The sequence below is a fragment of the Leucoraja erinacea genome, unplaced genomic scaffold (assembly GCF_028641065.1).
Source record: "Leucoraja erinacea ecotype New England unplaced genomic scaffold, Leri_hhj_1 Leri_214S, whole genome shotgun sequence".
NCBI classification, from domain to species: domain Eukaryota; kingdom Metazoa; phylum Chordata; class Chondrichthyes; order Rajiformes; family Rajidae; genus Leucoraja; species Leucoraja erinaceus.
The window spans coordinates 166,147-179,734 of record NW_026576115.1 but is presented as its reverse complement, the minus strand read 5'-3'; the positions used below and the strand labels follow the sequence as shown (position 1 = coordinate 179,734).

General features: G+C 45.7%; 1 protein-coding gene across 1 annotated transcript in view; it reads left to right on the top strand.

Moving 5' to 3' along the window:
- The window catches only part of tmie (transmembrane inner ear), a gene marked incomplete at its 5' end in the record, with an annotated part of 47,300 nt that overhangs the window by 12,887 nt on the left and 20,825 nt on the right, over window positions 1-13,588 (top strand). Inside the window, one exon of the mRNA XM_055666222.1 lies at window positions 1,442-1,591. Coding sequence (XP_055522197.1) covers window positions 1,442-1,591 — 150 coding nt within the window. The remainder of the gene's footprint in view (window positions 1-1,441; window positions 1,592-13,588) is intronic.

The window sequence follows — 13,588 nt, the reverse complement described above, 5'->3', positions numbered from 1 at the left end:
CCCTCTCATCCTTCTAAACTCCAGTGTGTACAAGCCCAGCCGCTCCATTCTCGCAGCATATGACAGTTCCGCCATCCCAGGAATTAACCTGGTAAACCTACGCTGCACTCCCTCAATAGCAAGAATGTCCTTCCTCAAATTAGGGGACCATAACTGCACATAATACTCCAGGTGGGGTCTCACTAGAGCTCTGTACAACTGCAGAAGGACCTATATTCGATTCCTCTTGTTATAAAGGCCACCATGCCATTCGCTTTCTTCACTGCCTGCTGTACCTGCATGCTTACTTTCAGGGGACATGGGGAGAAGGCAGGAACGGGGTATTGATTGTGGATGATCAGCCATGATCACATTGAATGGCGGTGGTGACTCGATTGGCCGAATGGCCTACTCCTGCACCTATTGTCTATTGTCTATTGTCTATTGACCAGCGCCTTGTGGAGGCCTCAACATTACATCCCCTGTTTTTGTATTGTCAGCCCTCGGGAAATAAATGCTGGCATTATGTTTGCTCATGGCAATAAATTAAACTGAAGATGACCTTAGCATTAATCCGAAACTTCAAGACCTGGGTGCCCTTGACGATTAGCACATAGTTACGAACGCTACAAAAATAAAGCCATACGGGGCTGGAGCCTGTGAAACGGAGCAGAGAGACACTGCCCACTCACAGTGGGGCCCACTTCCAATGGCATTATTAATACTGGCTGCTCTCCAAACCCTTCTCAACAAACAATCTTGATTTATTTGTTTACCATTCAGCTCGTTCACTACACCCTGGGGTACAGTGCCAATGTGAATTTACCTTAGTGGGGGGGGGGACATAATGTTCTTATTGTGGCATTTTGATTACTTTTTAAACCATGGGAATTACCGGGAACTGATTGCCATATGCAAACCTTCAGATAGTCACAAAAAGCTGGAGTAACACAGCGGGACAGGCAGCATCTCTGGAGAGAATCAAAATCACAATCATACTTTATTAACCAAGTATGTTTTTGCAATATATGAGGAATTTTGATTTGCTGTACAGTCAATAGACAATAGACAATAGGTGCAGGAGTAGGCCATTCGGCCCTTCGAGCCAGCACCGCCATTCAATGTGATCATGGCTGATCATCCCCAATCATTACCCCGTTCCTGCCTTCTCCCCATATCCCCTGACTCCGCTATCTTTAAGAGCCCTATCTAGCTCTCTCTTGAAAGTATCCAGAGAACCGGCCTCCACCGCACTCTGAGGCAGAGAATTCCACAGACTCACAACTCTCTGTGAGAAAACGTGTTTCCTCATCTCCGTTCTAAATGGCTTACTCCTTATTCTTAAACTGTGGCCCCTGGTTCTGGGCTCCCCCAACATCGGGAACGTTTTTCCTGCCTCTAGCGTGTCCTTTATGTTTCTATGCGTATACGCACGTTTCCATACTTGTCCCTCTTCTTTCAGTCATCGTGCTGTGTTGCATCTTCAAATGTCGCATTCCACGGACAAAGAAGGAGATCGAAGCTCGCTACGCCCAGCGTCAGGCGGCGAAGAAGTACGCCAACACGCTGGACAACGTCCCTCCGCTGAACGAACTGACGGAAATGCCAGGAGGTGAGATGATTGCCCGTATGCGGTTACCCAAGCCCGATCCCCGTGGAAGATTCAACTCCCCCTCCCATTCCCAATCCAACCTTTCTGTCCTGGGCCTCCTCCATGGCCAGAGTGAGGCCCACCGCAAATTGGAGGAGCAGCAACTCATATTCCGCTTGGATAGTTTACACCCCAGCGGTATGAACATTGACTTCTCCAATTTCAGGTAGTCCCTGCTTTCTCCCTCCTTCCCTCCCCTTCCCAGCTCTCCCACAGCCCACTGTCTCCGCCTGTTCCTTTCCACTTCCCGCCCCCCCCCCTCCTCCCCCCCACATCAGTCTGAAGAAGGGTCTCAACCCGAAACGTTGCCTATTCCTTCGTTCTATAGATGCTGCCTCACCCGCTGAGTTTCTCCAGCATTTTTGTCCACCTTTGATCGTTGAATACGGTGTTTGTCGCGTTACAAGGCGCTGGTCAGGCCAAATCTCATAAGTTCAAGGAGCAGAATTAATAGAAACACAGCAACATAGGTGCAGGAGTAGGCCATTCGGCCCTTCGAGCCTGCACCGCCATTCAATGTGATCATGGCTGATCATCCAACTCAGTATCCCGTACTTGCCTTCTCTCCATACCCCCTGATCCCTTTAGCCACAAGGGCCACATCTAACTCCCTCTTAAATATAGCCAATGAACTGGCCTCAACTACCTTCTGTGGCAGAGAGTTCCAGAGATTCACCACTCTCTGTGTGAAAAATGTTTTTCTCATCTCGGTCCTAAAGGATTTCCCCTCTATCCTTAAGCTGTGATCCCTTGTCCTGGACTTCCCCATCATTGGGAACAATCTTCCTGCATCTAGCCTGTCCAACCCCTTAAGAATTTTGTAAGTTTCTATAAGATCCCCCCTCAATCTCCTAAATTCTAGCGAGCACAAGCCGAGTCTATCCAGTCTTTCTTCATATGAAAGTCCTGACATCCCAGGAATCAGTCTGGTGAACCTTCTCTGTACCTCTATGGCAAGAATGTCCTTCCTCAGATTTGGAGACCAAAACTGTACGCAATACTCCAGGTGTGGTCTCACCAATACCCTGTACAACTGCAGTAGAACCTCCCTGCTCCTAACCTCTTTCATAACAAGAGATATGAATAGTGGAACTTGCAGGACAACTAGGGTGTGGAAGAGGGAATTCCAGGAGGTATACAAATAAAGGTATACAAATCAACATTCATGCTGCTGAGGTGTAAGCTGCCCTAGCGAAATATGAGGTGCTGTTCCTCCAATTTGCGCTGGGCCTCTCTCTGACAGTGGAGGAGGCCCAGGACAGAAAGGTCCGTGTGGGAATGGGAAGGGGAGTTGAAGTGCTTTTCTCCATAGATGCTGCCCGGCTCGCTGAGTTGCTCCAGCATTTTGTGTTTACCTTCAATACCAAGTAACAATGGGTTACAACTCCTTGACTGGAGGGCAAGCACGTACTGGTAATTAGGCCATTCGGCCCATCAAGTCCACTGATGTAATCTTCACTGGATGGCAGGCTAGCTTCAATATTTGTATAAAACTGAAGCGTGAAATCGCGCTCAGCACTAGATCAGGAACAGCATCTTCCCCTCCTTCCTTCCCTCCATTGACGAACTGTACACTGCAAGGGCCAGGAAGCGAGCGGGCAAGATCATCTCTGGCCCCTCTCACCCTGGCCACAAACTCTTTGAATCACTTCCCTCTGGAAGGCGACTCCGGACTGTCAAAGCTGCCACAGCCAGACATAAAAACAGTTTTTATCCACGAGTAGTAGCTCTACTCAACAGCCAAAAATCTGTAGCCTCCTTTTGCTCTGGTATTTTATTCAATTCACATTTAATCGATAATGTTTTATTATTAATGTTTGATGTTTTATGTGTCATTCCTAACTGTCACTATATGTCATGTTGTCACTTGCGGGCGGAGCACCAAGGCAAATTCCTTGTATGTGAATAATTGACCAATAAACGTATTCATTCATTCATCCATTATCAGTTGATTAGTTCTAGGAGCAGAATTAGCCCATCAAGTCTACCTTCACCAAAGTAAACAGAACACCTCCAGATTCAGGGACAGTTTCTTCCCAGCTGTTATCAGGCAACTGAACCAGCCTCTCAGCATCTAGAGAGCGGTCCTGACCTCCCATCTACCTAATCGGAGACCATCAAACTCTATAATCTGTCTATATCGGACTTTATCTAGCACTAAATGTTGTACCCTTTATCGCGACCAATTAGTGAAAGGCCTGGATAGAGTAGATATGGAGATGATGTTTCCACTAGTGGGAGAGTCTAGGCCCAGAGGCCACAGCCTCAGAATAAAAGGACGTACCTTTCATAACAAGAGGATTTCAGTTTAGGAGTAAAGAAGTTCTTCTGCAGTTGTATAGGGCTCTGGTGAGACCACATCTGGAGTATTGTGTAGTTTTGGTCTCCTAATTTGAGGAAGGACATCCTTGTGATTGAGGCAGTGCAGCGTAGGTTCACGAGATTGATCCCTGGGATGGCGGGACTGTCATATGAGGAAAGATTAAAAAGACTAGGCTTGTTTTCACTGGAGTTTGGAAGGATGAGAGGAAATCTTATAGAAACATATAAAATTATAAAAGGACTGGACAAGCTAGATGCAGGAAAAACATTCCCAATGTTGGGCGAGTCCAGAACCAGGGGCCGCAGTCTTAGAATAAAGGGGAGGCCATTTAAGACTGAGGTGAGAAAAAAACTTTTTCACCCAGAAAGTTGTGAATTTGTGGAATTCCTTGCCACAGAGGGCAGTGGAGGCCAAGTCACTGGATGGATTTAAGAGAGAGTTATATAGCGCTCTAGGGGCTAGTGGAGTCAGGTGATATGGGGAGAAGGCAGGAACGGGGTACTGATTGGGGATGATCAGCCATGATCACATTGAAAGGCGGTGTTGGCTCGAAGGGCCTCCTCCTGACCTATTTTCTATGTCTATGTCTATGTCCATGAGATGAGTATGAATTTCTTTCATCAGAGGATGGTAAAGTCCAATTATGTACAGTGCAAAGGTCTCTAATTGGGTAGATGGGAGGTCAGGACCGCTCTCTCTAGTTGGTGATAGGATGGTTCAGTTGCCTGATGACAGCTGGAAGGACCATTCAGAAGCATAAAGGGATACCTTTAGAGAGGAGATGAGGAGGAGTTTCTCTAGTCAGAGGGTGGTGAATCTGTGGAATGCATTGCCACAGAAGGCTGTGTGGAGGTCAAGTTATAAGGTCATGAGGAATATATTCATGTTCATTAGTTCTAGCAGCAGAATTAGGCCATTCAGCCCATCAAGTCTACTCCTCCATTTAATCATGGCTGATCTATCTCTCCCTCCTAACCCCATTCTCCTGCCTTCTCCCCATAACCCCTGACACCTGTACTATCCAAGAATCTTTCTCTCTCTGATTCAATGAAGATAGACACAAAATGCTGGAGTGACTTAGCGGGACAGGCAGCTTATCTGGAGAGAAAGAATGGGTGACGTTTCGGGTTGAGACCTTTCCTTACGGCAGAGGTAGATAGATTCTTAATTAGTGCGGGTGTCAGGGGTTATGGGGAGAAGGCAGGAGAATGGTAAATGGTAGGGAATTGAAGAATACAGTTGAACAGAGGGATCTGGGAATAACCGTGCATAGTTCCTTGAAGATGGAATCTCATATAGATAGGGTGGTAAAGAAAGCTTTTGGTATGCTAGCCTTTATAAATCAGAGCATTGAGTATAGAAGCTGGGATGTAATGTTAAAATTGTACAAGGCATTGGTGAGACCAAATCTGGAGTATGGTGTACAATTTTGGTCGCCCAATTATAGGAAGGATGTCAACAAAATAGAGAGAGTACAGAGGAGATTTACTAGAATGTTGCCTGGGTTTCAACAACTAAGTTACAGAGATAGGTTGAATAAGTTAGGTCTTTATTCTCTGGAGCGCAGAAGGTTAAGGGGGGACCTGATAGAGGTCTTTAAAATTACGAGAGGGATAGACAGAGTTGATGTGGACAAGCTTTTCCCTTTGAGAATAGGGAAGATTCAAACAAGAGGAAATGACTTCAGAATTAAGGGACAGAAGTTTAGGGGTAATATGAGGGGGAACTTCTTCACGCAGAGAGTGGTGGCGGTGTGGAATGAGCTCCCAGTGGAAGTGGTGGAGGCAGGTTCATTGGTATCATTTAAAAATAAATTGGATAGGCATATGGATGAGAAGGGAATGGAGGGTTATGGTATGAGTGCAGGCAGGTGGGACTAAGGGGAAAAAAAATTTGTTCGGCATGGACTTGTAGGGCCGAGATGGCCTGTTTCCGTGCTGTAATTGTTATATGGTTATATGGTTAATGGGGTTGAGTGGGAAAGATAGATAATAGACAATAGACAATAGGTGCAGGAGTAGGCCATTCGGCCCTTCGAGCCAACACCGCCATTCAATGTGATCATGGCTGATCATCCCCAATCAGTACCCCGTTCCTGCCTTCTCCCCATATCCCCTGACTCCGCTATCTTTAAGAGCCCAATCTAGCTCTCTCTTGAAAGTATCCAGAGAACAGGCCTCCATCACCCTCTGAATTCCACAGACTCGCAACCCTCTGTGTGAAAAAGTGTTTCCTCATCTCCGTTCTAAATGGTTTACCTATTATTCTTAAACTGTGGCCCCTGGTTCTGGACTCCCCCAACATCGGGAACATGTTTCCTGCCTCCAGCGTGTCCAAACCCTTAATAATCTTATATGTTTCAATAAGATATCCTCTCATCCTTCTAAATTCCAGAGTGTACAAGCCCAGCCGCTCCATTCTCTCAGCATATGACAGTCCCGCCATCCCGGGAATTAACCTTGTAAACCTACGCCGCACACCCTCAATTTTACAACCGGCGTACAAATAAATATTTATGTGCGCACACAAGGATTTCCGCGGATTTTGAAGGTTTTATGCTCCAAGGAATACAGTCCTAGCCAGCCCAACTTCTCCCCATAGCTCAGGCCCTCGAGTCCTGGCAAGATCATCATACATCTGTGTGGGAAAGAACTGCAGATGCTGGTTTAAATCGAAGGTAGACACAAGATGCTGGAGTAACTCAGCGGAACAGGCGGCATCTCTGGAGAGACGTAATCGGTGACGTTTCGGGTCGGGCCCCTTCTTCAGACTGATGTCAGGGGAGCGGGCAGGCGGGACAGATATAGAATGTAGTCGGAGACAGTAAGACTGGTGGGAGAACTGGGAAGGGGGAGGGGATGGAGAGGGAGAGGTTTACTTGACGTGATCCTCGTATATCTTCTCCGCCCGCCTTGTAGCTCAACAACATCCCATAATGCGAGTCTACAGGTTGGGAGGTTATGTTGCAGTCATGTAAGGAGTCAGTGAGGCTGCATTTAGAGTATTTGTAATCAGTTTTCGGCACCATGTCATGGGAAAAATGTTCACAAGTTCACAAGTTAAAGGAGTAGAATTATGCCCCTGTCCCACTTAGGAAACCTGAACGGAAACCCCTGGAGACTTTGAGCCCCACCCAAGGTTTCCGTGCGGTTCCCGGAGGTTGCAGGTGGTTGCCGGAGGTTGCAGGTAGTGGAAGCAGGTAGGGAGACTGACGAAAACCTCCGGGAACCGCACGGAAACCGCTCGGAAACCTTGGGCGGAGCTCAAAGTCTCCAGAGGTTTCCGTTCAGGTTTCCTAAGTGGGACAGGGGCATTAGGCCATTCAGCCCATCGAGTCCACTCCGCCATTCAATCATCGCTGATCTCTGCCTCCTAATGCCATTTTCCTGCCTTCTCCCCATAAACCTTGACATCTGTTCTAATCAAGAACGTCTATCTCTGCCTTAAACATATCCACTGACTTGGCCTCCAAAACCCTCTGTGGCAATGAGTTCCACAGATTAACTCCACTCTGACTAAAGAAGTTCCTCCTCAGCTCCTTTCTAAAAGAGCATCCTTTAATTCTGAGGCGATGTCCTCTGATCCCAGCTAGATAGGGCTCCTAAAAATAGCGGAGTCAGGGGATATCAGACTTCTTTTTTTATTATTTTTAGTACGTTAAAGTGTTTAGTCGGGGGGGTCTAATCTTTTTATGTGTGGGGGGTGGTGGGGGGGAAGGGGGAAACTGCTTTTCAAGTGTGTACCTGGTCGGTGAGGCTGCCTTCCTCCGAGCAGCACCTTCGACCTGTCCTCGCGGCCTACCAGCGGGTCCTGGAGCGACGTTTCCTGAGGGGACCTGGCCAGAACATCGGCTTTGGCGGCGGCACAGCGCTGGAGCGCTATCGCGGAGCGGGCGATGCCTTGCCTGGGTCGCCGCGCTGGAACTACAGTATGCTGGGACCGCCGATAATAACATCGTGGAGCCGCGGTTCTGTGGAGCGGCCAGCTGCGGCGCTGAACTTTACATCCTGGAGCCTGGGATCTCTCGCCGAGATCGCCAGTGTGTGGGGCTCCGTCCGGCGCAGTCTGTTGGCTTGGAGGCCGTGGTCTCCGGTAGGAGGGCGGCCGTTCCTGGCACCCCAAGCCGCTGAGGGTTCTCCCGACGCCGGAGCACCATCACCCGGCGAGAACGGCCGGGAATATCGGGCCCCCGTAACGGCGACTGTGGAGGCCTCAATAGGCCCGACTCTGGGTGGACAAGAGGATGGGGACTGGACTTTGTGCCTTCACCCAGTGGGAACAACTGTGGGGGGATTTTTTTACGTTTTAATGTTAAACTTCTTGAATGCTATGTTGCATTTTTATTAGTGTGCTGCAAGGACATCTGAATTTCCCCTGAATAAGGGGATTAATAAAGTATTTATATATTATATTATATTATATATATTATATATTATATTATTATATATATTATATATATTTATATATATGAGGAGAAGGCAAGAACGGGGATGATTGTGGATGATCAGCCAAGATCACATTGAATGGCGGTGCTGGCTCGAAGGGCCCAATGGTCTACTCCTGCACCTATTGTCTATTGTCCATTGTCTATAGCCTCTCCCATCAGTGGAAACATCCTCTCCACATCCACTCTATCCAAGCCTTTCATTCTCAAGTTGTTGTCAAGTTGGAAAGGGTGCAGATAAGATTTACAAGGATGTTGCCAAGACTAAAGGGCCTGAGCTACAGGGAGAGGTTGAGTAGGCTGGGTCTCTATTCCCTGGAGCGCAGGGGGATTAGGGGGTGATCTTATAGAGGTGTACAAAATTATGAGAGGAATAGATCGGGTAGACGCACAGAGTCTCTTGCCCAGAGTAGGGGAATCGAGGACCAGAGGACATAGGTTTAAGGTGAAGAAGAAAATATTTAATAGGAATCTGAGAAGCATAGAAACATAGAAAATAGGTGCAGGAGGAGGCCATTCGGCCCTTCGGGCCAGCACCGCCATTCATTGTGATCATGGCTGATCGTCCCCAATCAGTAACCTGTGCCTGCCTTCTTCCCATATCCCTTGATTCCACTAGCCCCTAGAGCTCTATCTAACTCTCTCTTAAATCCATCCAGTGATTTGGCCTCCACTGCCCTCTGAGGGGTATCTTTTTCACACAGAGGGTGGTGGGTGTATGGAACGAGCTGCCAGAGGAGGTAGTCGAGGCTGGGACTATCCCAACGTTTAAGAAACACTTAGATAGGTACATGGATAGGACAGGTCTGGTTGGATATGGACCAAATGCGGGCAGGTGGGACTAGGGTAGATGGGGCATGTTGGCCGGTGTGGGCAAGTTGGGCCGAAGGGCCTGTTTCCACTCTGTATCACTCTATGACAGTATGACATGCCTATGTTGGTCGAGGCAGTGAGGACAAGAGGCAGGGAGGCAAGACAGGCGGAAGCAGGATTGAGGTAAGGTTTCTAGTGAGACCACACCTGGAATATTGTGTGCAGCTTTGGTCCCAAAATTTGAGGAAGGACATTCTTGCTATTGAGGGTGTGCAGCGTGGGTTTACAAGGTTAATTCCTGGGATGGCGGGACTGTCATATACTGAGAGAATGGAGCAGCTGGGCTTGTACACTCTGGAGTTTAGAAGGATGAGAGGGAATCTCATTGAAACATATAAGATTGTTAAGGGCTTGGACACGCTAGAGGCAGGAAAGATGTTCCCGATGTTGGGGGAGTCCAGAACCAGGGGCCACCGTTTAAGAATAAGGGGTAGGCCATTTAGAACGGATACGAGGAAACACTTTTTCTCACAGAGAGTGGTGAGTCTGTGGAATTCTCTGCCTCAGAGGGCGGTGGAGGCCGGTTCTCTGGAGAGAGCTAGATAGGGCTCTTAAAAATAGTGGAGTCGGGGGATATGGGGAGAAGGCAAGAACGGGGTACTGATTGGGGATGATCAGCCATGATCACATTGATTGGTGATGCTGGCACGAAGGGCCGAATGGCCTACTCCTGCACCTATTGTCTATTGCCTATTGGTTCTTTTTTCTAATGCTGATCTGTTCTTTTCTCATCCTCTTTCTCTTTCTCCTGACTCCTAGATTCTTCTGACACTATCCCCCTCCAAACTGTTTCTGGTCAACTGCAACACAGATCTGTCCACTCTTTGCCCATCCTTCAAGAGGAAGATGAGATGGCACCTCTCTGAGATGAACCCCACCACCTGTCTTACTGACTTCCGTCTGCTTTCATTCCGATCTCTCCGTGATCTCCGGCATATGTCACTGCCTCTCCAACTCTGTCACAGCTTTTCCAATTCATTGAAATAAATTTGTTCATGAGTGATCGGAGCAGAAATAGGCCGTTCGGCCCATCATGTCTACTCCGCCATTCAATCATGGCTGATCTATCTCTCCCTCCTAACCCCCTCTCCTGCCTTCTCCCCATTACCCCTGACACCCGTACTAATCAAGAATCCATCCATCTCTGCCTTAAAAATATCCACTGACTTGGCCTCCACAGCCTTCTGTACTGGGCAGCATGGTGGCGCAGCGGTAGAGTTGCTGCCTTACAGCGACAGAGTCCCGGGTTCGATCCTGACTATGGGTGCTTTCTATAAGGAGTTTGTACGTTCTCCCCATGACCTGCGTGGGTTTTTTCCAGGTGCTCTGCTTTCCGCCCACACTCCAAAGACGTACAGGTTTGTAACTTAATTGTCTTGTTCAATTGTAAATTGTCGCTAGTGTGTGTCGGCTGGTCACTGGTCACTGGTCACTGGTCACTGGTCACTGGTCACTGATCAGCGCGGACTCAATGAGCTGAAGAGCCTGTTTCCGCGCTGTAGCTCTAAACTAAACTAAACTTAACTAAACTAAACTAAACTAAATTAACCTAAGCTAAACTATTCTAATTTAATCTAAACAACTAAACTAAACTGAACTATACCAATATAAACTAAACTAAACTAAACTAATCTAAACTAACCCAAACTACACTAAACTAAACTAATATACACTAAACTAAACTAAACTAAACTAAACTAAACTACACTAAACTAATCTAAACTAAACTACACTAAACTAATCTACACTAAACTAAACTAAACTACACTAAACTAAACTAAACTAAACTAAACTAAACTACACTAAACTAAACTAAACTAAACTAAACTAAACTAAACTAAACTAAACTAAACTAAACTAAACTACACTAAACTAAACTAAACTAAACTAAACTACACTAAACTAAACTAAACTAAACTACTACACTAAACTAAATCTACACTAAACTAAACTAAACTAAACTAAACTAAACTAAACTAAACTACACTAAACTAAACTAAACTAAACTAAACTAAACTAAACTACACTAAACTAAACTAAACTAAACTAAACTACACTAAACTAAACTAAACTAAACTAAACTAACTACTAAACTAAACTAAACTACACTAAACTAAACTACACTAAACTAAACTAAACTAAACTAAACTAAACTAAACTAAACTAAACTACACTAAACTAAACTAAACTAAACTAAACTAAACTACACTAAACTAAACTACACTAAACTAAACTAAACTAAAAACTACACTAAACTACACTAAACTACAACTACACTAAACTAAACTACTAAACTAAACTAAACTAAACTAAACTAAACTAAACTAAACTAAACTACACTAAACTAAACTAAACTACACTAAACTACACTAAACTAAACTACTAAACTAAACTACACTAAACTACACTAAACTACACTACACTAAACTAAACTAAACTAAACTACACTAAACTAAACTAAACTAAACTAAACTACACTAAACTAAACTAAACTAAAAACTACACTAAACTAATCTACACTAAACTAAACTAATCTACGCTAAACTAAACTAATCTACACTAAACTAAACTAAACTACATTAAACTAAACTAAACTAAACTAAACTAATCTAAACTAAACTAAACTAATCTAAACTAACCAAAACTACACTAAACTAAACTAAACTAAACTACATTAAACTAAACTAAACTAAACTAAACTATTTGCCAACGTGTTTAATGAGTGCGTGCTGAACAGCCAATATTTTTTTAAAGTCCTACATTGGAGCTAATTTGGGAAGTGTTTGAAGTGTGCCCAGCATCAGTCATCTCACCTCTCTGTCAATGCTGGGGTTGGATATGTACACTAGGGTTGCCAACCGTCCCGTATTAGTCGGGACATCCCATATATATTGGGCTAAATTGGTTTGTCCCGTACGGGACCGCCCTTGTCCAGTATTTGACCGCTACTACTCGGGTCGAGGGGACTGTCGGGCCGGAGCGCCACGTCCGGCCCCCGCCTCACCCGTCCTGACGTAGTGCAGCCCGTGGAGTGCAGCAGCATTTGTCCCGTATTTTGACCTTTTGTCCCTTATTTGGGAGTGAGGAAAGTTGGCAACCCTAAATGTACGCTGAATGTCTAAACCCGACCAACAGGAACGGCAGTTTCTCAGTTGTATGAAATGAACACAATAAACTGCCACTTCTGGCTTCTATGAAACTTTGTTCAGTATTTCACTTTGTCCTTTTACTCAACAATGTCTGAGGTTGACAGGAGACCTGAGAGAAGTAAATAAAATGATGAGAGGATTAGATAGGGTAGACAGTCAGAACCTTTTTTTCCTGAGTGGAAATGTAATACACTACAGGGCACAGCTTTAAGGTGAAAGGGTAAAAGTTTAATGGAGATGTGCGGGGCAAGTCTTATTTAGACAGAGGGCGGTGGGTGCCTGGAACGCGCTGCCAGGGGTGGCGGTGAAGGCAGATACGACAGTGGTGTTTAAGAGACTTTTAGATAGGCGCGTGGATATGCAGGGACGGAGGGATATTGATCACGTACAGGCTGAGGAGATCTGGTCAACTTGGCATCATGTTCAACACAAACAATGTGGGCCGAAGGGCCTGTTCCTGTGCTGTACGCAGTTTCAGTTACCCGAAACGTCACCCCTTCCTTCTCTCCAGAGATGCTGCCTGTCCCGTTGAGTTACTCCAGCTTTTTGTGTCTACCTTCTGTTTAAACCAGCATCTGCAGCTCCTTCTTCCTAGTTTCAGTTTAGTTTATTGTCACGTGTACCGAGGTAGAGTAAAAAGCTTTTGTTGCGTGCTAACCAGTCAGCAGAAAGACAATACATGATCACAATCGAGCCATTTACAGTGTATAGATACAGGATAAAAGGAATTACATTTTGTGCAAAGTAAAGCCAGATGATATAAGATTGTTAAGGGCTTGGACACGCTAGAGGCAGGAAACATGTTCCCAATGTTGGGGGAGTCTAGAACCAGGGGCCACAGTTTAAGAATAAGGAGTAAGCCATTTAGAACGGAGATGAGGAAACACTTTTTCTCACAGAGAGTTGTGAGTCTCAAGAGAGTGGTGAGAAGGCAGGAACGCGGTACTAATTGGGGATGATCAGCCATGATCACATTGAATGGCGGTGCTGGCTCGAAGGGCCGAATGGCCTACTCCTGCACCTATTGTCTATTGCCTATTGTCTATCATAGATAAAGTAAGTAATTTGCTGTCGGAGTGGATGTTTAAGAGTGTGAAGCGATTGTAATGTGTGATTGTAGATCTGCTTCTGTGGCTAGCTCGCAAATAGTCTTGGAAGCCATCTTGGAA